The following is a 25,463-nucleotide window of genomic DNA, read 5'->3' on the forward strand; positions in this document are numbered from 1 at the left end:
CTTGTGTATTAATTTTACACAGATCTCTTCCAACAAAACAGGAACATTCAATTGTAAAGCTCTTCAGTGCAGAAACATTTAGCTTTAGACTTTACTTCAGAGATACAGTGTGGATACAGGCCGAGACTCCAGAAGCCAAATAACCTACAAACATGTACATCCTTTGGAGTGTGGGAGGAAACCGGAGCACCCGGAGAAAACCCACGCGGTGACAGGGAGAACGTACAAACTCCGTGCAGACTCTGAAAGGAGGCATGCAGGTACAGCAGGCAGTGAAGAAAGCCAATGGAATGTTGGCCTTCATAACAAGAGGAGTTGAGTATAGGAGCAAAGAGGTCCTTCTGCAGTTGTACAGGGTCCTAGTGAGACCGCACCTGGAGTACTGTGTGCAGTTTTGGTCTCCAAATTTGAGGAAGAATATTCTTGCCATTGAGGGTGTGCAGCGTAGGTTTACTAGGTTAATTCCCGGAATGGCGGGACTGTCATACATTGAAAGACTGGAACGACTAGGCTTGTATACACTGGAATTTAGAAGGATGAGAGGAGATCTTATCGAAACGTATAAGATTATTAAGGGGTTGGACACGTTAGAGGCAGGAAACATGTTCCCAATGTTGGGGGAGTCCAGAACAAGGGGCCACAGTTTAAGAATAAGGGGTAGGCCATTTAGAACGGAGATGAGGAAAAACTATTTCAGTCAGAGAGTTGTGAATCTGTGAAATTCTCTGCCTCAGTGGGCAGTGGAGGCCAGTTCTCTGAATGCATTCAAGAGAGAGCTAGATAGAGCTCTTAAGGATAGCGGAGTCAGGGGGTATGGGAAGGCAGGAACGGGGTACTGATTGAGAATGATCAGCCATGATCACATTGAATGGCGGTGCTGGCTCGAAGGGCCGAATGGCCTACTCCTGCACCTATTGTCTATTGTCTATTGACAGCAGTCGTAGTCAGGGTTGAACCCGGGTCTCTGGCGCTGTGAGGCAGCAACTCTGCCGCTGCGCCACCGTGCCACCCCTCAGCTCTCGACTGCTGGTCTCTGAGTGCCAATTTAGTTCTACTTTGGATAGACATAAAAAGCTGGAGTATCTTAGCGGGGCAGACAGCATCTCTGGAGAGAAGGAATGGGTGACGTTTCGGGTCGAGACCCTTCTTCTGTTTTGGATATGTTTCTGCTGGTGCCATTGAGGTTCTTCAACACAGCAGAGGTGTACCGGCCCACAGCAAGTTGGCAAGAGCCTGGCACAAGGGAGAGCCACTCTGGATCTGACCGTTGTATGGATTTTTGACTACATCTTGCTCTGTATCCCACACCCTGCAACAACTGTAAAATCACACTTGCGGTAAGAAAAAACAGTTGTTATCTCAGTAGCCTGACATCACTGGACTGAGAAATATGCTTTGTCCTGCAATTCATCAGGTGCAAATAAATGCAATAAATGCAAAATAGGCCTGTTCGGAGGGAGAGATAGATCGGCCATGATTGAATGGCGGAGTAGACTTGATGGGCCGAACGGCCTAATTCTGCTCCTCTCACTTATGACCTCATGACCTAAATTAGGGCAATTCTGCGGGAGATTCACCAGTCGCTGTATCTAATTTTACACATGTCAAAATTAAACTTAATCAAAAAATGTAAACACGGAATATAATACAGGAGTTAGACACCACATGCTGGAGTAACTCAGCGGGTCAGACAGCATCTCTGGGGAAAAAGCTTTTCCTCTGACTCTCAGACTGACGTAGAGTCTTGACCCAAAACACCACCTATTCCTTTTCTCCAGAGATGCTGTTTGTCCAGTTGAGTTACTCCACCATTTTTATGTCCATCTTCAGTGTAGACAAAAGACAGCTGTGTTATCATTTTACTGATGTTAGTGTTAACAAAATACCTTATCCTAAGCAGGCTCTTATGGCGAGTCCGAAACTTGTTAGTTGTAGACGAAGTTTATTGCAGCCGCAATACACGAATACAGAGTCAAAACAACAAGTTACAGGACAACCAATATAAACTTACTGTCTTCCTTGAAGACTTCGCCGAACTGGTAAAACGGGCGCCAAACGCGCACCTGACATCGCTGGCCAATCAGCGATGTCGTTCCCTGGACCAATCCCCACGGTCGCGTTCCCACGTGACCTCGCTGGCCAATCCGAGGGTTTGACGACCTGGACCATTCTCTATGGTCGCTACATGACCCCCCCCAGAACCCGAGGTGCGGAACCTAGCAGGGAGCCGGATTTCGCGACCATAACGAGTACGGAGAGGGACAGCCTGAACCACAGGAGCCGGAGGTTCCGGACTTGGTGGAACAGCCGGCACGAGAGGTTCTGGAGGAACTACCGGCACGGGGGGTCCTAGAGGAACTGCCAAAACGGGGGGTCCTAGGGGAACTGCCGAAACGGGGGGTCCTGGAGGAACTGTCGGAACGGGGGTTTGTGGACTGGGCGGAACTAACGGAGGTTGGCCTCTTCTAGGGGTTTGACCGACCAGGACTGGTTGATCCGGGTCCAAATGGGCAGGTTTGAGCCGGGACACCGAGACGAGTTCACTCTTGCCGCCCATGTCTAAGGTGAAAGTAGCCGTTCCCTTACGCAAAACCCGGAACGGCCCTTGATAGACCCTCTGCAACGGGGCGCGATGGGCATCTTTACGCAAAAAAACAAACTCACAGTCCTTCAGGGAAGACGGTTCATGTACCATGGGACACCCATGACGTGTAGTCGGCACTGGAGCCAGGGAGCCCACCCGTGCCCGGAGAGATGCTAACGCTGATGGGACTGTAGGGAGCAGGGCTGAAGGGTCCGGAAACAGATCACCGGGTACTCGAAGGGTCGAGCCATATACCAGCTCTGCGGACGACGCACCGAGATCTGGCTTAGGAGCAGTCCGGATGCCCAAAAGAACCCAAGGGAGTTGGTCTACCCAGTCCGGGCCTTCAAGCCTTGCACTGAGGGACGCCTTAAGTTGGCGGTAGAACCTTTCTACGAGTCCATTTGCCTGGGGGTGATATGCAGTTGTGGGTTGTAATTTGGACCCGTACAGTTCCGCCAGCGCGGCCCAGAGGGACGAAGTGAACTGTGGCCCTCTGTCAGTTGTAATAACTGCCGGGACCCCGAAACGAGCTACCCAATGAAGGGCCAAAGTCCTAGCGTAAGACGCTGACGAGATATCAAACAATGGGAAAGCCTCTGGCCACCGGGTGAACCGATCCACCACCGTGAGGAGGTGGGTGTAGCCCCGGGAGGAAGGCAAAGGCCCGACCAAATCCACGTGGATGTGGAAAAAACCAAAAGCCGGGACTTCGAACTCCTGTACGGGGGGCTGGACGTGGCGCTGGACTTTAGCGGTCTGACAGGGCACGCAGGAACGTGCCCACCCCGCTACCTGTTTCCGCAGGCCATGCCAGACAAACCTCGCTGCCACCAAGGCAGAGGTGGAGCGGATGGACGGGTGCGCCAGCCCATGAATGGCATCGAAAACCCGGCGCTGAAGGGAGGGCGGTACTACCGGCCTGGGACGAGGAAGAGAAACATCGCACCAGACTTTCGTGCCCTACGACCCACAAGCTACCTGGGCCAACTTCAATCCCGAAGTGGTGGACTGGTAAGCCGAAACGGTATCCGCCAGGAGCTGTGCCTTCGCGAGCTCCTGGGGATCCACTTCGCAGTCCACCGCTGAAATAGGGGGAAAAGCAGGTCTAGACAGGGCGTCAGCAACGGCATTAAGCTTACCCGCGATATGACGGACATCTGTGGTAAATTCAGAGATAGCAGTCAGGTGCCGCTGCTGGCGGGCCGACCATGGGTCAGACAATTTCAAAAAAGCAAATGTTAATGGCTTGTGGTCCGTAAATGCCACAAATGGGCGGCCCTCGAGGAAATACCTGAAATGACGGACAGCTAAATAGAGAGCTAGAAGCTCTCGGTCAAATGCGCTATATTTCAGCTCGGCCGAATTTAGTTGCCGGCTGAAAAACGCTAAAGGCTGCCAACGGCCACCGAACTGCTGCTCCAGAACCCCACCCACCGCCACGTCAGAGGCGTCAACCGTCAGGGCCGTGGGGGCGGAGGGGCTCGGATGGACCAACATGGTGGCGTCTGCCAAGGCTGCCTTAGCTGCCGTAAAAGCCGACTCTGCGGTCGGGGACCACAACAACTCTACCGGATTACCTGCAAGGCATTGGAAAAGCGGGCGCAGGACTCGCGCCGCTGCCGGAACGAATCTATGGTAGAAATTAACCATGCCTACGAACTCCTGCAGCCCTTTTACTGTGGTGGGCCTGGGGAAAGCCCGGATAGCCTCCACCTTCTCTGGCAAAGGGGCAGCGCCGGCAGGGGTAATTCTGTGCCCTAGAAAATCGAGAGCAGGCAGGCCGAATTGACATTTGGAGGGTTGGATAATGAGCCCGTGGTCTTGGAGCCGCTGGAACACGATCCGCAAATGGGCCTGGTGTTCCTGCACTGAGGGGCTGGCTACCAGGATGTCGTCTAAATAAATAAACACAAAGGGTAAACCCCTGCCCACGCGGTCCATCAGTCGCTGGAAAGCCTGTGCCGCGTACTTTAAACCGAAAGGCATACGCAACCATTCAAACAACCCGAACGGAGTAATAGTTGCAGTTTTTTGTATGTCCTCCGGTCGCACCGGAATCTGATGGTATCCTCGCACCAAATCGATTTTGGAAAACACTACCGCTCCTTCCAGTCCAGATGAAAAGTCCTGTAGGTGCGGTATGGGGTAGCGATCAGCCGTGGTGACAGCATTGAGACGCCGATAATCGCCACATGGCCTCCAACCCCCAGATGCCTTGGAGACCATGTGTAACGGCGAGGCCCACGGGCTGTCAGACTGACGGACAATTCCCATTTCCTCCATCTTCCTGAACTCCGCCCTCGCCACAACCAGTTTGTCTGGCGGTAGTCTCCTGGCCCGAGCGAAAACGGGAGGGCCTTCGGTGCGGATGTGATGGACCACACCGTGCTTAGCTGAAGGTGCGTCAAAACGTTGGACGAGCAGCTCTGGGAACTCTGCCAGAATCGCAGCATACGAGTCGGGGGCCGCGACGACGGCCTGGACAGTAGGGCTGGGCGAGGAGGCGATTGCCGGAGCGACATGCTCGTCTTCAGCAGCGGGTCGGAGGTCGTTACCGCGGACATCAGGAACCAGTGAAAAAGCCCAGAGAAAATCTGCGCCCAGGGTCGCTTGTTTGACGTCGGCTATGATGAATGGCCATTCGTACGTGCGGAGGCCTAACACAAGGGACATCTTCCGTGTACCGAAAGTGCGAATTGGGCTGCCATTAACCGCGATGAGGGTGGGACCTGTCTTACCCGATCTGGTTTCGAGGTCGGTCGGCGGCACTATGCTGACGATGGCTCCCGTGTCTACCAAAAATTCTGTGTCCGTGAATCGATCATGGACATAGAGGCGCCGGTTCTGGCCAATCGTAACTGCCCCTATGTACGATCGGCCAAGGCATTTCCCGCGAAGGTACAAGGCAAACGACAGTTGCGGGATTCGTTACCCCATCGTAGGTGATAATAGCACCAGCCGCGCTTGTGCGGATCTTTTTGGTGGGCTTTCGGAGAATTGGCGGGAGACGTGGCGCCATCTTGCCGTCGCTGTGGCGTGGTCACCGATGTCGAGACTTTGTTGATTGAACCACTTGCCTTGTTTTTTCCCGCTATGAGCGCGTCCGCTTTCGCTGCATATGCTTCGGGGTCCTTAAAAGAACAATCCGTAAGCAGCAGTCGGACATCCTTGGGAAGTTTCTCGCGGAATGCCTGTTCAAACATCGGGCAATCCGTATGCTCACCGGCTAGCACCATCATTTCGGCCATGCGGACGGAAGGCAGTTGGTCTCCAAGCTCCGGTAGGTGCAGAAGTTTTGCCGCAACACCATGCTTATTTAACCCGAAGGTTCGCAGTAATACCTTCTTCATGGTTTCATACTTGTCTTCCGCAGGTGAATTTACGATAAACCGCATCACGCGCTTGGTTGTGTCCGGCGATAGAGCGCTGACGAGGTAGAAGTACTTCGTGGAATCGTCCGACACCTTCTTTATATGGAATTGGGCCTCGGCGTGGATAAACCAAGCTTGCGGTGCGTACGTCCAAAATAACGGAAGATGAACGTCTGCCGCGCTTGACTCCGGTGTGCCCTGCTCGGTCATCGTCAACGAGGCGTCGGGTTCCTGCTCAGTTGGTGATCGTCCAGATCACGTCGGGGTCACCAATATGGCGAGTCCGAAACTTGTTAGTTGTAGACGAAGTTTATTGCAGCCGCAATACACGAATACAGAGTCAAAACAACAAGTTACAGGACAACCAATATAAACTTACTGTCTTCCTTGAAGACTTCGCCGAACTGGTAAAACGGGCGCCAAACGCGCACCTGACATCGCTGGCCAATCAGCGATGTCGTTCCCTGGACCAATCCCCACGGTCGCGTTCCCACGTGACCTCGCTGGCCAATCCGAGGGTTCGACGACCTGGACCATTCTCTATGGTCGCTACACTCTCTTGTTAGAAACCTGGATAATTCTCTGGTCAGGGCCTGATTATGAGAGACTGCTACTTCACAGAAAGGCATTGAGTTATGTTGAAGGTTATTAGGGGTGGAAACACAACTGACAAACTAAAACATGATGAAGGTATCACAAAATGCTGGAGTAACTCAGCAGGTCAGGCAGCCTCTAGGAGAGAGGGAATGGGTGACGTTTCAGGTTGAGACCCTTCTTCAGACTGAAGAAGGGTCTCGTTTCGAAACGTCACCCATTCCTGCTCTCCTAGATGCTGCCTGACCCGCTGAGTTACTCCAGCATTTTGTGATGCCTTCGATTTGTACCAGCATCTGCAGTTATTTTCCTGCACAACTAAAACATGATTATCATCTGAGATATTCCTCCACACACAGCTGAAACAGAGAATACCCCTGCGAATATTTGCATATATTCAAACATATTCAAAGACCTTTTAAAACAACGCTGGTCAATTTAATGGCTTTGAAGCAATAAATGCAAAATAAACAAACAAGTTGAGGGTTAAAAGGTTCCTGTTTTGCAAATTATCAAAACAGTTTGGAAAGATTGTGTGTTTTAAAAAAAAAATGTTTTGAAGCCAATAATCTATCTGAAAATCTTCTAATGAGCACATTCTTTTGGCTTTTCATTATCACTGAAATTGAAGCCTTTTCATTTAGTTTTGTTTAGTTCAGAGATACAGCGTGGAAACAGGCCCTTCGGCCCACTGAGTCTGCACCGACCAGCAATCCCCGCACATTAACACAATCCTACACTCGGGACAATTTTACATTTATACCAAATTTATTCACCTACAAACCTGTACGTCTTTGGAGTGTGGGAGGAAACCGAAGATCTCGGGGAAAACCCACGCAGGTGTCGAGGAGAAGGTACAAACTCCGTACAGACAGCACCTGTAGTCAGGATCGAACCCTGGTCTCTGGTGCTGTAAGGCAGCAACTCTACCGCTGCACAGGCTCAATGCTAAGTTCACAAATGCAGGGTGAAATGCAGATAAAGGGGAGGCTCACTTTCCCACACTGAGGCCCATAAGACCACACCTGGAGTATTGTGTGCAGTTTTGGTCTTTGCATTGTCAAAGCAGGCTGTGTGACTAATGTGAAATTGTGCAGCCACGGAACAAAACAGAATGAAAGCAAGGATCAACAATGTGAAATTTAATCAGGATTAAATTAATTTCACCTATTCCTTCTCTCCAGAGGTGCTGCCTGTCCGACTGAATTACTCCAGCATTTTGTGTCTATCCTTGGTTTAAACAAGCATCTGTTATATATATATATATATATATATATATATATGTGTGTGTGTGCGTGTGTGTGTGTATGTATGTGTGTGTGTGTGTGTGTGTGTGTGTGTGTGTATGTATGCGTGTGCGTGTGTGTGTGTGTGTGTGTGTGTGTGTGTGTGTGCGTGTGAAGGAACAGTAGATGTTGGTTTACACCAAGCATAGACACAAAATGCTGGAGTAATTCAGCGGGACAGGCAATATCTCTGTATGGAAGGAATATGTGAAAGAAATTTATTCCTGATTAAATTTCACTTTGTTGTCATCTTCCCCAATCTCACATTGATCTATTCTGCAATTTCCTTGAGCTTTGTCCCCTTTGGTGTCTCATTTTCACGCCTTATCTCTCGTTTCCCTCTCCCCTGACTCTCAGTCTGAAGAAGGGTCTTGAGCCGAAACGTCGCCCATTCCTTCTATCCAGAGATGCTGCCTGTCCCACTGAGTTAATCCAGCAGTTTGTGTGTAAACCATTGCATAGTTACTTATTTGTTGACTTAGATATGGAAGACAAGCCAGACACGCAAAGAAGCCGTTATTCAAAATTGAACACAGATGTACTAAAAATTGTACCATTCAGTACTTTAAATAAGACCTAGAGATGTATTGCAAAGCATAATGTAACAATCTTAGAAATTTAGTTTATTGTTGAGATACAGTGCGGAAACAGGTCCTTCGGCCTCCCGAGTCTGAGCCGACCAGTGATACTGCACACTGGCATTATCCTAAACACACTAGGGACAATTTGCATTTATAGCCAGCCAAATAACCTACAAACCTGTATGCCTTTGGACTGTGGGAGGAAACCAAAGATCTCGGAGAAAACCCAGGCAGATCATGGGAAGAATGTGCAAACTCCGTACAGACAAGCACCTGTAGTCAGGGTCGAACCCGGGGCTCTGGCGCTGCAAGGCAGCAACTCTACCACGGCACCACTGTGCTGCCCTCAGGTTGTAGTGTGTAATAGCCTGGTGGCTGCTGGGAAGAAGCATGGTGATGTGCCAGTGTGCAGAATATGGTCAAGGCTGATGGATGTTTCATCTGTTATGTGGGGGGACATGAAAAGTGTACAGGGAATCTCTGTCACGTGGTAAACATTGTGTAAACATACTGTTAATCAGAAAATCACCAATGCACAGTGCAGAGAAGAGAGGACAATGAAAAATCTATGTAGTTGACAAGTCAAGTCAAGTCAAGTTTATTTGTCACATACATACAAGATGTGCAGTGAAATGAAAGTGGCAACGCCTGCGGATTGTGCTAAACTACAAAACAGAATAGAAAAAAAAAATTTAACACAAAAAATAAATTAATACAGTAAATTAAATTAGTCCCTGGTGATGTGAGAGTTAATAGTCCTGATGGCCTGTGGGAAGAAACTCCATCTCATCCTCTCTGTTTTCACAGCGTGACAGCGGAGGCGTTTGCCTGACCGTAGCATCTGGAACAGTCCGTTGCTGGGGTGGTAGGGGTCCCCCATAATGTTGCTGGCTCTGGATCTGCACCTCCTGATGGAAATATAGGTCCTGCAGGGGGGCGAGTGTAGTTCCCATAGTGCGTTCAGCCGAACGCACTACTCTCCACAGAGCCTTCCTGTCCTGGGCAGAGCTGTTCCCAAACCAGATTGTGATGTTCCCGGACAAGGTGCTTTCTACAGATGAGCCCTATAGGAACTGAGACAGGGCTGCTGTCAGCTTGTAAACATTGTACCTGGTGCCTGGTACCTGGAGCGATTGTCTGCACTGGGCCTGTATTCGCTGGAGTTTAGAAGAATGAGGGGGGACCTCATTGAAATGTACAGAAGAGTGAAAAAATCTCTGGATGTATTCAAAAGAGAGTTAGATAGAGCTCTTTGGGCTAGCGGAATCAAGGGGTATGGGGAGAAGGCAGGAACGGGGTACTGATTGTGGATGATCAGCCATGATCACATTGAATGGCGGTGCTGGCTCGAAGGGCTGAATGGCCTACTCCTGCACCTATTGTCTATGTATCTATGTTTCTATGAAAGGCTTGTATAGAGTGGATGTGGAGAGGATGTTTCCACTAGTGGGAAAGTCTAGGACTAGAGGTCATAGCCTCAGAATTTAAGGACGTTCTTTTGGGAAGGAGATGAGGAGGAATTTCTTTACGTCAGAGGGTGGTGAATCTGTGGATTTTTTTTGCCACAGACGGCTGTGGAGGGCAAGTCAGTGGATATTTTAAGGCATAAATAGATAGATTGTTGATTAATGCGGGTGTCAGGGGTTATGGGGAGAAGGCAGGAGATTGGGGTTCTCCTGCCCATTCAAAACATCACCCATTCCTTCTCTCCAGAGATGCTGCCTGTCCCGATGAGTTACTCCAGCATTTTGTGTCTATCTTCAAGTAGCCCTTGCTTTCCATCTCTCTCCATCCCTCCCCCAACCCTTCACTGTCCCCTGATTAAATTTGAAATTGTATGCCTCGTTGTCACCTTCCCCTCTGCTAACAATGATCCATTCTACATTTTCCTTGAGCTTTGTCCCCTTTGATCTCTCGTTTTCACACCTCACCCTTCATTATCTCTCCCCTGATTCTCAGTCTGAAGGAGGGTCTCGACCTGAAATGTCAGCCGTTCCTTTTCTCCAGAGATGCTGCCTGTCCCCGTTGAGTTACTCCAGCATTTTGTGTCCATTATCAATGATAATAACTTGTACACCCAATGCAAATCACCGGCAATGGCTTTGCAATTTCACACATGCATGCTCAAAACTCCTTAGCTTGCCAGTCAATGGTACGAACGTTGAATTCTCCAGATTCAAATAGCACCTTCTCCAATCATCCCACATTTTCCTGCCCCCACTCCCGCACAGATCTCCCACCCATACCCCTCCCCCTCAGTCACTCTACTCCTTCCCCCTCCTTCCCATTCTTCATGTTCGTAAGTCATGGGAGCAGAATTAGGCCATTCGGCCCATGGAGTCTCCTCCGCCATTCAACCATGGCTGATCTATCTCTCCCTCTCAACCCCATTCTCCTGCCTTCTCCCCATAGCCCCTGACAACCGTACCAATCTAGAATCTATCAATCTCCACAATGACGTCCTCCACAGATGTCTGTGGCAATTATTTCCACAGATTCATCACCCTATTGAAATTCATCCTAATTCCCTTTCTGTCCCTTATCTCCCAACTCCCGAGTCTCCCATTTCCCTCTTATCTCCCCTCTTTCTCCCCCCTGTCCCCTTCCAACTACACCTCTACCTCCAGCTTTAAATTTCACCCCTTCGTGCAATTGTGAAGTGCTTGAAGTTCAGTAATCGCCGGTTAAAATGCAAATGATGTTGATATTGTACTGTGCTAGTTGATCATGTCACAAGTTCATGAGTTCCAAGAGCAGAATAATGCCATTCGGTCCCTCAAGTCTAATCTGCCATTCAATCAGAGCTGATCTATCTTTCCCTTCTCAACCCCATTCTCCTGCCCTCACCCCATAACTTCTGACACCCTTACTAATCAAGAGTTTGTCAATCTCTGCGTTAAAAATATCCATTGACTTTCACCCGTCTTTGTTACCTATTCCACACGTTTGCCAATTAAACTCCCCATCTCCCTTCACCTGTATCCACCAATTACTTAAGACAGACACAAAAAGCTGGAGTAACTCAGCAGGTCAGACAGCATCTCTGGAGAAAAGTTGTAGGTGACGTTTCGGGTCGAGACCCTTCTTTGGTCTGTCTGACCCGCGGAGTTACTCCGGCTTTTTGTGTCCATCTTCGGTTTAAACCTGCATCTGCAGTTCCTTCCTCCCCCCTATCACTTGCCAGACTTTGTCCTGACCCCACTCCTCCTTTTCAGCTTTCTTCCCCCCCCCCCCCACTTCGCTCAGCCTGATAAACGGTCCCGCCTCGAAACGTCTCCTGTCCATTCCCTCCACAGATGCTGCCTGACCCACTGAGTTCCTCCAGCTCTGTGTGTTTTGCTCGGGATTCCAGCATCTGCAGTCTCTTGTGTCTCTCTAAACTGCTGCAAGTTACACAACGTGAATGTGTATAAAAGCGGAACTGAAAATCTGACTGTTTTAAGTTATCCCACAAAAAGACAGGCCATCATTCTTATTGTGTCGGACGGAAGTACAGATGCTGATTTAAACCGAAGAAAGACACAAAATGTAACTCAGCAGGACAGGCAGCGTCTCTGGAGAGCAGGAATGGGGGACGTTTCGGGTTGAGATCCTACTTCAGAGTCTGAAGAAGGGTCTCGACCTGAAATGTCACCCACTCCTTCTCTCCAGGAGTGCTGCCTGTCCCGCTGAGTTACTCCAACATTTTGAGGCCATCATTCTTTTCCCCTTTCATGAAGCTTTGACAATACTGGTGAAATTTGTGCTGCTAAGTTGTTAAATTCTAAATAAAGAGCTTTCTAACTTTATGCACTGCTTCAAAATGAGGAAGTGAAAGGCTTTCAACTCAGGTCATGGAATTCCCCGCCTGTCTGTTTGTATATTTATATGTGTATCCGTGATGCCTTTTTTGTGTATTTATGTGTATCCGAGCATGCCTTGTATATGTTTATGTGTGTTCTGTGTGTGTGCGTGCCACATGTATGCACCTCAGTGTGTATTATGTGTAGATGGATATAAAATGCTGGAGTAACTCAGCGGGACAGGCAGCATCTCTGGAGAAAAGGAGTAGGTGACGTTTCAGGTCGAGACCCTTCTTCAGACCCGCAACGTCACCCATTCCTTCCATCCAGAGATGCTGTCTGTCCCGCTGAGTTACTCCAGCTTTTTTTGTCTATCTTTGGTTTACACCAGCATCTGCAGTCCTTCCTGCACGGAATGTTACCGGGAATGTGGCAATGAAGCAATTGGGTTATTCATTATATATGCTGCATGAAAGCAAGGTTTTGTTGTTCCGAACAAAAACCTTGCAGCTGGGAAGGTTGTCGGAACAAAGGTGATTCAACTCAATTGTTACAATGATGATATCTTGTTGGTTATCAATCTCCACACAATTCCCTTGTGAAATGCAAATGAGGAGTATAATAGGCTGCTAATCCAGATACATAATAATTTTCCTGTAGATAGACACAAAAAGCTGGAGTAACTCAGCGGGTCAGACAGCATCTCTAGAGAAAAGGAATATATGTGGACACAAAAAGCTGGAGGAACTCAGCGGGTCAGACAGCATCTCTAGAGAAAAGGAATAGGTAGACACAAAAAGCTGGAGTAATTCAGCGGGACCGGCTGCATCTCTGGAGAGAAGGAATTTTGTGACGTTTCGGGTCGAGACCCTTTTTCAGACTGAGAGTCAGGGGAAAGGGAAACGAGAGATATAGATGGTGATGTAGAGAGATATAGAACAAATTTTTTTTTTTCATATCTTTCATTCATTTGTTCTATATCTCTATATCTCTCAATACAAACTGGTCATAATGTGGTAGATGATTTAGGGAACACTATTTGTATTATGTGGGCCTAATTGCTATAACGTGATTTTCATCGTCTACTGAAGAACCAGTTAAAAGGTAATTTGAAATTGACACGAAGAAAAAAAAGTTGAGCGTAAAAAACTGTTTCCATGCAAACTCCCTGCAGTAATCAGACATCATTGGCTCACAGAACACAGTCTCTCAGTTTCACCGCAAGTGTCCTTTGACATTTTCAAGCTTTCTCCTCTATTGACCTTTGTGCGCTGATTCTTACCTGTCATCCTATCAGCCTCCGCATCCCAAACAGAATTATCCTGCATTTCATAATCATCATAAACATAATCATAATCATGATCATCATCATAGTCATAATCATAATCATACTTTATTAGCCAAGTATGTTTTGCAACATACGAGGAATTTCATTTGCCATACAGTCATACCAATAAAAAGCAACAGGACACACAAAAAGCATTTTAACATGAGCATCCACCACCGTGGATCCAGAGCAAGCAAGATCATGAGGGACCCCTGCCACCCCAGTAACGGACTGTTCCAGATGCTACGATCAGGCAAACGCCTCCGCTGTCATGCTGTGAAAACGGAGAGGATGAGACGGAGTTTCTTCCCACAGGCCATCAGGACTGTCAACTTTTATAACTTCAGAGACTACATTTTTGTCTACACTATAGTAACTTATTAACTTTATTTATATGCTGTAACTGTAATTCTTTTTTGTGCACAATCCGCAGGCATTGCCACTTTCATTTCACTGCACATCGTGTATTGTATGTGACAGGGAGTGTAGCCAGGCTCAAGGTGTGTCTACTGTGAAGAAGTTCTCCTCCTCTCTCCGACGAGGGTTCAGCAACATCGTCTCTCACTGCTCCCCCTCTGTGATCCCGCTATGTTATTTTGTCAGGCCAAACCCTTGGCCATCCTTTTCTGCTTAACTTCATCTAGCCTGGCTACACTCCCTGCCTCCATTGTCTTCCAATTCCAGCATCGACTGGTGTCCATAACCTTAAAGGCTTCACAGGAATATCTTTTGAAATCTAACCAGAGCCACTGCAATTGGTCTCCTGCGTACCAAAGCAAGAAAAAGGAACTGTTAAATATACGTCAGCTCTTTTTCGTTAAGCCCTCGGGAAAGACACAAAGTGCTGGAGTAACTCAGCAGCACAGGCAGCAACTTGGGAGAACATGGACAGGTGATGTTTTGAGCCGGGACTCTTCTTCAGATCAGTCTGAAGAAGGGTTCCAAACCGATACATCGTCTGTCCACGTTCTTCAGGGATGCTACCTGACCTGCTGAATTATTCTGCCATACGTGTCTTTCTCCGGTCTCAACCAGCATCTGCAGTTCCTTGTTATTACAAGCCCCAAGGAGCAGTGGTTTGTGAGTTCTGCAGCTGGTATCTGGCTTGTCATCTGTCATCACAAGAGCATCTTAAACTTAAATATCATCTTCACCATCGAAAGAGGTCCCAAAGAACTCTACGACAAATGGCACAAAATAACACAAGGACAAATTAATTCACCCAATCAATGAGTAAGGGTAGGGAGAATGTGGGAAAGAAGTTACTGGGGGATATGGAGAAAATACCAGAGCTCAGAGCCAGAGCTCAGAACCAGAGCAGAGAGAATTATATTCCATAAGTCATTTCCAGAAAGGTGGAAACAAACTAGAAAATTTGAATAAAAAAAGGTCTGCTTCACAAGAAGAGAAATATTGAGGAATATATCTTGTCTATTTTCAGCTATGTGTTGAATTCTTTATTTTGATATGAATAATTAAAACAAAAAACAGATTTATTTTAAAAAAATGAAAACATTCTGCTAAATATCACTGTAAAGACTTACAAGAGTGCTGATGCATAAAACATAGAAAATTCAAATGCTATATGTCAAATGGTGCTTTGGCCTTTATTTCCGAAAGGAAAAAGAAAAACAGAATTTGAACCAAAAAATAAAGAATAGTGAGAACACTCAGCAGTCAAGTAGTATTTCCTAGAATCCTAGAGGAATATAGCACCTAACAGGCCATTTGGCCCATCATGTCCTGCTAATCATCAACAATCTAGCAAAATGAATCTCACCTACAGTACTTCATTTACAGTCATTTATGCCTTGGGAATTCAAACGTTCATCCAGCCCTGTCTAATGTCCCTCTGACAATGACCAACGTTGCATCCTCCATGGGGATCAGGCCCTGCAGGAAAGTCTCTCCCATTTTCATTAGTTCTCCCTACCTATAATTGCAGAAACTTATCTTCTACAAGAATGAGCAAGTGTTGTGGATTATCCTGGGGTGGTGAGATTGACATGATTCAACAGGCAGTAGGTATGTTGTGGTATGTAGCGTGAGGTTTGCAGCTGTAATACGTTTATTGGGATGAAGTTAAGCAGCACTGTAATTATGTGGTGCCATTCATAAAGATTTTTGGTTGGGGCTGAGATGTTGTAAGTTTGGTGGTCATTTTGGCTTCGGAGTCTCTGGCAGAATTCTGGCAAAAAACGACGACAATTCAATGGATGCTGGGACCGAAGACAGTCCCGCTGAGCAGACAGCCATGGTAAGAGTTTTCTCGAAGAGAAGTGAGCATTTAGCTGACGGCCCACTTTCAGTCAACCCCCCACCATGTGAGTCCTCGTGCATGATGAGAAACTAGGAGCCGACGGAAATAGAAAAGGGAAATCAACATTAGCAAGGTCATGTTGCAGCTGCACAAGAAGTTGCAGAGATCGCATTTGAGAATCGTGTCCAGTTCCAGTCATCCTGATATAGGAATTATGTTGTTAATCCAGAATGGAGAGTGGTGGGGAGGGTGCTCTTGTAATTGAGAAGATAGACACAAATTGCTGGAGTAACTCAGCGGGACGGGCAGCATCTCTGGAGAGAAGGAATGGGTGACGTTTCAGGTTGAGACCCTTCTTCAGACTTCAGGGTCTGAAGAAATGTATCATACCAAAACGTCACCCATTCCTTCTCTCCAAAGTTGCTGCCTGTCCCGCTGAGTTACTCCAGCATTTTGTTTTGTATCTTCGGTTTAAAACAGTAACTGCAGTGCCTTCCTACATATCTTGTATTAGAGAATTGACATTTCAACGTCACTTCACATCAATCCTAAAAACTAAACCCAACTCTTTGTGCCATGAATTGGCTGCTTGATGCACGTTCCCACGTCAGAGGGGAAGCTGATAGAGTTGCTGCCTCATAGTCCACCGGGTCCATTCCTACCATTGATCACCCATTAGTTCTATGTAATCTCACCCTCTCTCACTGCTTTCACCCCAGGAGCAATTTACAATGGCCAATCAGTCTACAAACCCGCATGTCATTGGGATGTGGGACGAAACAGGAGCAAACCCACGGAGCAAACGTGCAAACTCCACACGGACAGCACCCGAGGTCAGGATCAAACCCTGGTCTCTGGCGCTGAGAGGCAGTGGCTCGTCATTCATTTGAGATCACCAAACAATTATTATACCAGCTGCAACTGATACCTGGGCGCATGTTTTGCATGTCTAATGATAAGAAAATTGCTGAGAGAAGGCAGCAATAAACTGGAAATAAAAAATGCACGGTGGCGCAGCGGTAGAGTTGCTGCCTTACAGCGCTTTCATCGCCAGAGACCCAGATTCGAACCTGACCTCGGGTGCTGTCTGTGTGGTGTTTGCATGTTCACTCTGTGGGATTCCTCCGGGTGCTCCGGTTTCTACCCACATCCCAATGACTTGCAGGTTTGTAGATTGATCAACCATTGTAAACTGCTCCTGTGGCATAAGCAGTGGAGGAGAGGGTGAGATCACATAGAACCAGTGGGTGACCTATGGTAGGAATGGACCTAGTGGGCTGAAGGGCCTGTTTCCAGACTATCTCTAAACTAAACTAAACTAAAGTTGGCACCAACTCCAGAAACTATTTTAGTTCGGTTTAGAGATACAGCGCAAAAACAGGCCCTTTGACCCACCGAGTCCAGACCGACCAGCGATCCCTGCATATTAACACTATTTTACACAGTTTACAAATGTATCCAATTCGCCATTTTGCTCCTTATTCTAATTAGTGCGTCTAATTACATGTGGTCTGCAATCATAGAAAGCCAATTATCATGCAAACCTCTGCGTCTTTGGAGTGTGGGAGGAAACCAAAGATCTCGGAGAAAACCCATGTGGTCACGGGGAGAACGGACAAACTCCGTACAGACAGCACCCGTAGTCGGGATCTAACACGCGTCTCTGGCACTGAAAGCACTGGAAGGCAGCAACTCTACCGCTGCGCCACTGTGCATTTTTTTGTTTCCAGTTTATTGCTGCCTTCTGTCAGCAAGTTTTTTATGATTGGACATGCAAAACGTGGGCCAACGTATCAGTTGCAGTTGGTAAAATAATTGCTTAATGATCTCAAATGAACGACGAGCCACTGTCTCTCAGTGACAGAAACCGGGGTTGGACCCTGATCTGGGGTGCTGTGTGTGTGGAGTTTGCACGTTCTCACTGTGGATTTCCTCTGGGTTGTGCTCTGCTTCCATCCTGTACAGACGGGTCTGCCATTCAATTGGTCTTTGTAAAGTTGCCCCGAGTGTATAGGCAGTGCATGGGAAAGTGGGATAACACAGAACTAATACAGAACTTTTGGCGGCACGGTGGCGCAGCGGTAGAGCTACTGCCTTACAGCACCAAAGACCTGGGTTTGATCCTGACGAGGGTCCTTGTCTGTACGGAATTTGTACGTTCTCCCCGTAAACGTCCTGGGTATTCTCCGAAACCATTGGTTTCCTCCCACACCCAAAAGGTGTACAGGATGGTAGGTTTAAGTGGCCTGGTAAAATTGTAAATAGTCCCCAGTGTGTGTAAGATAGTGTTACTGTGCAGGGATCGCTGGTTGGCACGGACTCGGTGGGCCGAAGGGCCTGTTTCCGCCCTGTATCTCTCTAAACTAAACTAAACTAAAACCAAACTAGTGTGAACGGGCGATCGATGGTCGGCGTGGACTTGGTGGGCCGAAGGGTTTGTTCCCATGCAGCTAAACTAACGATCCTTCCTTGTTGCCCTTCATTCCCATACACACCGAGCTTCTTCCCCACTCACTACATCCAGGGCCGTTTTTACAGCATTATGGGCCCCCGGGCAAAGCAGTGTACAGGGGCCTCTACCGTTACTCTCCCCCACCCCCCTTTCCCTACCAGCCCCCCCCCCCTGTCGTGCCGGCGAAAAGCACTTACCGAAAAGCACTTAGCGATGGACTTAGGGTGCTACATTGTTGCGAAAAGCACTTACAGATCGCAGTGAGAAGCACTTAGTGACCGAAAATGTTGCGAAAAAAGCACTTATTGAACCTACATTTTTAAAGTAGTATTTATTTATTGCAAGTCACTTAACATACACAGATCAGCATGGGGCCCCCGGGGAGAGTGCCCATCAGGCCCATGCGTTAAGACGGCCCTGACTCCATCTGCCCATCCCCGACACATTCCTCCCATTTAGAACTCTCCTCCCTCTGTTCCTGTCTACCCACCTCACCTCCCTCATTTGGCTCATAGGTTTGGCTCATAAGACTACTGCAACAGCCTCCTCTATGGCGCACCCTCAAAAATCATCAGTAAACTTCAATACATTCAAAACTCCGCTGCCCGTCTACTCACCCACACCCCGATCCGTGACCATATCACCCCCGTCCTTTATAAACTCCACTGGCTCCCCATCCCCCAGAGAATCCAGTACAAAATCCTCCTCATAACCTACAAAGCCCTCCATAACCTGGCCCCATCCTACCTGACCGACCTCCTCCACAGGCACACTCCCACCTGCACCCTCCGCTCTGCTGCTGCCAATCTCCTATCCCCCCCACATCCGGACCAAACTCAGATCCTGGGGGGACGGGGCTTTCTCCATCGCTGCTCCCACCCTATGGAACTCACTACCCCAAAACGTTAGAGACTCCTCCACACTCACCACATTCAAAACATCGCTGAAGTCTCACCTGTTCAGTACTGCCTTCAACCACTGAAGGTCACCTCACCTTCTGTCTCCTTTCTCTGTTCGTTTATTTATTTACTTATTTATCTATTTATTCATTTCCCTATGTTCTCTAAATCTCTGTAAAGCGTCTTTGAGTATATGAAAAGCGCTATATAAATAAAATACATTATTATTATTATTATAAGTTCATAAGTGATAGGAGCAGGATTAGGCCATTCGACCCATCAAGCCTACTAACGCAGCGAAATAAGAACAAATACAAGTGTTGTGGTTGTTGTTCAGAAGCCCCGCATCCCCGGGGTGAGCGGTGGCAGCGGTGGCGGCGAGGCGGGAAGTTTCCTTGGGTTTGTTGTTTGCGAGGGGGGCGCTGCGATCTCATGCCTTGTCCCGGCTCTGGGTCGGTGGCGATCCGCTCTCCGGTGAACCTTCGCCGGCAGCTTCTGCCTCCAGTCCCCGCCCACCGCGGTTCCACGGGGATGCGGGGCTTCTGAACAACAACCACAACACTTGTGTTTGTTCTTCTTTCGCTGCGTTAGAGGGGAGACGGGGCCGGGGAAGAGAGTGGAGGAGCGGGAACAGATCTCGTTGGCGATGGGGGAGGGAGAGAGAGAGCGAGAGAGGGGGGGGGGGGGGGAGAGAGAGAGGGGGGGGGGAGAGAGAGAGGGCGGAGGGAGAGAGGGGGAAGGGAGAGGGGGAGAGAGAGAGGGGGGAGAGAGAGAGGGGGAGAGAGAGAGGGGGGAAGGGAGAGGGGGGGAAGGAGAGGGGGGGGAGGGAGAGGGGAGAGAGAGGGGGGAGAGAGAGAGGGGGGAGAGAGAGAGGGGGGGAGAGAGGGAGGGGGGAGAGAGAGGGAGAGGGAAGAGGAGAGAGGGGGAGAGAGAGAGGGGGGGAGAGAGAGGGGGGGAGAGAGAGGGAGGGGGGGAGGGAGAGAGAGGGAGAGGGAAGAGGAGAGAGGGGGGGAGGGAGAGGGGGGAGAAGTTGGGGAGAGTTGAGGGGGCCGCATAAAGCACAAAACCTGCAAAATCATCGTACTAATTAACCATATATACACCAATTTAAGTTTTGAAAACAGTATTTTCTTATCTATACGGAGGAAAACTGGAAAAAACGGATGAAACAAAAGTTTGTTTACATGGGGCAGATGAGCTGGCGACAATTCTTTCCCCCCCGAAACCTATGACCTGCGCATGTTCAGTCGGAATACCGAACTCGCTTATACTATTCACTTGGGCAGCGTACACCCCAGCAGGTATGAATATTGACTTCTCTAACTTCAAGTAACCCTTTGCTTTCCCTCTCTCACCGCCCCTCCCCCACCCTAGTTCTCCGACCAGGCTGACTGTCCCCCTGATTACAGTTTACAATGTACGCCTCATTGTCAACTTCCCTCTAGAAAACAATGAACCATTCTACATTCTCCTTGACCTGCGTCCCCTTCGATCTCTCGTTTTCACACCTAACCCTTCCATATCTCCCGTTTCCCTCTGTCCTGACTCTGAAGAAGAGTCTAGGGTCTCGTCCCGAAACATCACCCATTCCTTCTCTCCAGAGACGCTGTCTGTCCCGCTGAGTTGCTCCAGCATTTTGTGTCGATCAATATGATCGAGTCGGGTTCTATTTGTGCAGCTAATTTTATTGACTGTTATTTTATTTCTCACCAAGGATGGAGGGAGAGTGAAATGTCAAGTACTGCTTCTCAGTTGCCACAGCTTTCCCCCCACCCCCCACTGCAATTAATCTTTAATTTTAAAAAAAAACCTTTATTTGCAGTCGTTGTAATCAGGACAAGTCTTTTTCTTTTCTTGCACCAGCAGGCCAATAAGTGTTTGACAGACTGTCATAAATGTCCCAGACCATCATCATCTGTCACCCGGGGTTAAGCTGACCATGATGGCAGGACATAGGGGAATGTTGCCAGGGCTAGAGGATCTGAGCTACAGGGAGAGGTTGAGCAGGCTGGGTCTCTATGACAACACCGGAGCCCAAAGAAGGGAGTGCAGGAAATCAGAACGGAGATGGAAATGTGATAAGCTTCAAATTTCCTTCGAAATTCTGAGAAACAATCTTCCCAATACCAGGAAGCAGTAAAGCGTGGGAGAGCAAAATACTTTTCTGACCACATTTCCAAACATTCTCATAATTCCAAGGTCCTATTTAGCACTATTACCTCTGTCATATGTCCCGCCCCCAGTACCAGCTTAGTTGGGCCCCCCTGCTAAGCGTGAAGAATTCTCTACATTTTTCACTAGCAAAGTTGAGAACATTAGAACAAATATTTCCCCTCCCACCCGTGACAGCTGTCTCACTGGTCTGTTCATCTAAATTGGACTGTTTCCAACCCGTCACTCTATCCGCCCTTGCAAAGCTTGTCTCCGCTATGAAACCTGCAACCTGCCCCCTTGACGCTGTTCCCACTGCCCTTCTGAAGGATGTCATTGCAATAGCCGGTCCCAGCATCCTCTCTATCATCAACAGTTCTCTGGCCACTGGCACCGTTCCAACCTGCTTCAAGCACGCGGTGGTCCAGCCCCTACTGAAAAAACCTAACCTAGACCCCACCTTGCCTAGCAACTACAGACCCATTTCCAAACTGCCATTCCTGTCAAAAGTCCTTGAAAAGGTAACTCTAAATCAACTACTGCCTTACCTACACCAAAATACCATCCCGGAAAGTTTCCAGTCAGGTTTCAGGGCCCACCACAGCACAGAGTCCGCCTTGTTGAAGGTACACAACGACCTGCTTCTCGCCATCAACACCGGGGGACTGTGCAATCTTGTTCCTTCTCGACCTCAGCGCAGCGTTCGATACAGTGGACCACACCATCCTTATTGACCGTCTCCGGTACGGGGTTGGCGTTGATGGCACTGCCCTGAGCTGGTTCATTTCCTACCTCAGAAATTGGAGTTTCTCCATCAATATAGGCAACTTTTCCTCTTCCCCAGCTAGCCTCTCTCTGCGGTATTCCACAAGGCCCCATCCTAGGCCCCATTCTCTTCTCTCTGTACATGCTCCCCCCCCCCCCCCCCCCCGGCCAAATCATGCAAAGGTACAGCATTTCATTCCACTTCTATGCGGATGACACAGCTTTATCTACCCCTGAAACCCAGGAACCGGTCAAATTCGTGCCATAGCTAAAATCAAACCATTCCTCCAATTTGACGACCTAGAAAAAAATCATCCACGCATTCATTTTCTCCCGCCTAGACTACTGCAACTCCCTATACACTGGGATCAGCCAATCATCCCTGTCCCGCCTGCAATTGGTCCAAATCGCCGCAGCGAGACTCCTGACGGGTACCCGTAAAAGGGCCCACATCACCCTGATTCTGGCCTCTCTCCACTGGCCCCCAGTACGGTACAGAATCAACTTCAAGCTCCTCCTATTCACATACAAAGCCCTAAATGGGCTTGCCCCCCCCCCCCCCCCCCCCCGCTCCCCAATATCAAAAATCTTCTAACCCACCAGTCTATCTCCAGGTCCCTCAAGTCGGCCGACTTGGGGCTACTGACTATCCCGCGGTTTAGGCTTAAGCTCAGGGGTGACCTCGCTTTTGCGGTTGCAGCTCCAAGACTGTGGAACAGCATCCCTCTCCCCATCAGAACTGCCCCCTCCATCGACTCCTTTAAGTCCAGGCTCAATACCTATTTCTATTCCCTTGTGTTTGAGTCCCTCTGAGGGGGCGCTGTGAACTGTTTATGTATGTGTTGTTAGGTTTGTGTGCTATTGTATGTTCTTTTTTAGTATCTGCACTGATGTACAGCACTTTGGTCAACGTGGGTTGTGTTTAAATGTGCTATACAAATAAAATTGACTTGACTCTATTCCTTGGAGCGCAGGAGGATGAGGGGTGATCTTTTTGAGTTGTATAAGATCACGAGAGGAATAGATCGGGTTGATGCACAAAGTCTTTTGCCCAGAGTAGGGGAATCGAGGACCAGACGACATAGATTTAAGGTGAAGGGGAAAAGATTTAATAGGAATCCGTGGGGCAACTGGGGCCACACGGCCTGTTTCCACACTGTATGACCACTGTATGACTCTATGACACCCGTGGTCCTACTCCCACAGAGACTTTAGTTTAGTTTAGTTTAGTTTAGCGATACAGCGTGGAAACAGCGGACTCGGTGGGCCTAAGGGCCTGTTTCCACGGGTGTCATAGAGTCATAGAGTGACTATCCTACACACATTAGGGACAATTTTTTTTTTTTATAGCAAGCCAATTAACCGACAAGCCTGTCGGTCTTTGGAGTGTGGGAGGAAACCAGAGATCCCGGTGGAAACCCAAGCGTCATGGTGAGAATGTACAAACTCTGTACAGGAAAGCACCCCTGGTCAGGATCGAACCCGGGTCGCTGGGGCTGTGAGGCAGCAACTTTGCTGCTGAGAAACATAGAAACATAGAAAATAGGTGTAGGAGTAGGCCATTTGGCCCTTCGAGCCTGCACCGCCATTCAATGTGATCATGGCTGATCATCCAGCTCAGTATCCCGTACCTGCCTTCTCTCCATACCCCCTGATCCCTTTAGCCACAAGGGCCACATCTAACTCCCTCTTAAATATAGCCAATGAACCGGCCTCAACTACCTTCTGTGGCAGAGAATTCCAAGTGGCTGAATTCCAAGTGTGCATCCCCAGTGGCTGAAGCTATCTAGCCCCTGACTCCAGGCACTGGCCTTTCCACGACCCCTTGCCTCTCAGCGGCTTACACCCCCCTGTGACCTGGCCTCGTGGTCAGCTTAATCTCCAGCCCTGTCTTCTCACCCGCCGCCACCACCACTAAACAGAATTCAGTGCTGGCTGCAACATGTGAAATGTGCCACGATTACGGTCACTGCATCCGTTCATGCGTTTGGTTGCCGGGTTACGTACGCAGATGGCAGCTTGTGCAAAGATCAAGTGTGCTCTTTACCAAACTGGGTAAATAAATAGCAAGATGCACACAAAATGCCGGAGTAACTCAGCGGGTCAGGTATCATCTCTGGAGAGAAGGAATGGGTGACGTTTCTGGGCGAGACCCTTCTTCAGACTGATGTCAGGGAAGAGGGAGATACGTAGATAAGGAAGTGTAAAGTATGAAACTAGGACAAGGGGAATGGAGATCAAGGAAAATGTAGAATAGATCATTGTTAGCTGGGAGAAGATAAATAGCAACCCGTCATGGCAACAGTGAACCATACATTCGCCCGGCCTCCCCTTGTGCATTAAGGGCCTTTCCCAGTTACACGATTTTTAAGGCGATTGCCGGCGACTGTCAAAGTCGTAGCAGATCGCCAATTTTTTTTACCCTACGACAATGACCACAGCAATGACCACGACAATGACCACGACAATGACCAACGCAATGACCACGACAATGACCACGACAATGACCATGGCAATGACCACGGCAATGACCACATTGATCACGACAATGACCATGGCAATGACCACCATGACCACGACAATGACCATGACAATGACCATGGCAATGACCACGATGACCACGGCAATGACCACGGCAATGACCACAGCAATGACCACGACAATGACCACCACAATGACCACGGCAATGACCACGGCAATGACCACGGCAATTACCACGGCAATGACCATGGCAATGACCACGGCAATGACCACGACAATGACCACGACAATGACCACGACAATGACCACAATGACAATGACCACGACAATGACCACAATGACAATGACCACGACAATGACCACGGCAATGACCACGACAATGACCACGACAATGACCATGACAATGACCACGGCAATGACCACGACAATTACCACAACGACCACCATGACAATGCCGAGTCAGGTCGATACAAGTTACATTTTTTGTGAAACTAGCACCTGGCTAAGAGATTACACCGTCTTCTGAAACATCGCAAAATTCCCGCGCTCACCTGACCGTCAAACTGTTGCCTCCAATCCGCCTGTCAAATGGCCTGATGGTCAATAAATTGGTTAAACAAAACTAACTTCTGGTATCTTCAAATGCCTTTTTTTAATTTTAGTATTACGTGCTTCTAAATGCATCTGCCACAAGGGTTTTTCAGTGAACCTCCACCAGAACCAATGGGTTTTCGTGGGAGACTTGGAAATCTGGTTTTAACGTGACTCCGGGACTTTTCCGAAAGACAGCGAGAACCCGACTGCCAATATTGTTGTCCCTACTGTCTTTGTATCAGCCTCCCCGGTATCAACATCTTTTAATTATCCAGTCCTGTTGAAAATCCCACGGCCACTCTTTCCCCCCACTGTTGGGAGATCCGATTCCTT

General features: G+C 48.5%; 1 protein-coding gene across 2 annotated transcripts in view; it reads left to right on the top strand.

Moving 5' to 3' along the window:
- Positions 1 to 25,463, top strand: part of LOC144603191 (hepatic and glial cell adhesion molecule-like) — a 66,689-nt gene that overhangs the window by 20,600 nt on the left and 20,626 nt on the right. Inside the window, exon 7 of one of the 2 annotated variants that reach the window (XM_078416370.1) lies at positions 23 to 1,813. The exons of the other annotated variant lie outside the window; for it this stretch is intronic. Within the exon in view, the coding sequence (XP_078272496.1) occupies positions 23 to 57 (35 nt within the window). The 3' untranslated portion in view covers positions 58 to 1,813. Of the gene's footprint in view, positions 1 to 22; positions 1,814 to 25,463 lie in introns of those variants that run through there. 2 annotated transcript variants of the gene reach the window in all.

This window comes from Rhinoraja longicauda, chromosome 19 (assembly GCF_053455715.1).
Source record: "Rhinoraja longicauda isolate Sanriku21f chromosome 19, sRhiLon1.1, whole genome shotgun sequence".
Classification (NCBI taxonomy): domain Eukaryota; kingdom Metazoa; phylum Chordata; class Chondrichthyes; order Rajiformes; family Arhynchobatidae; genus Rhinoraja; species Rhinoraja longicauda.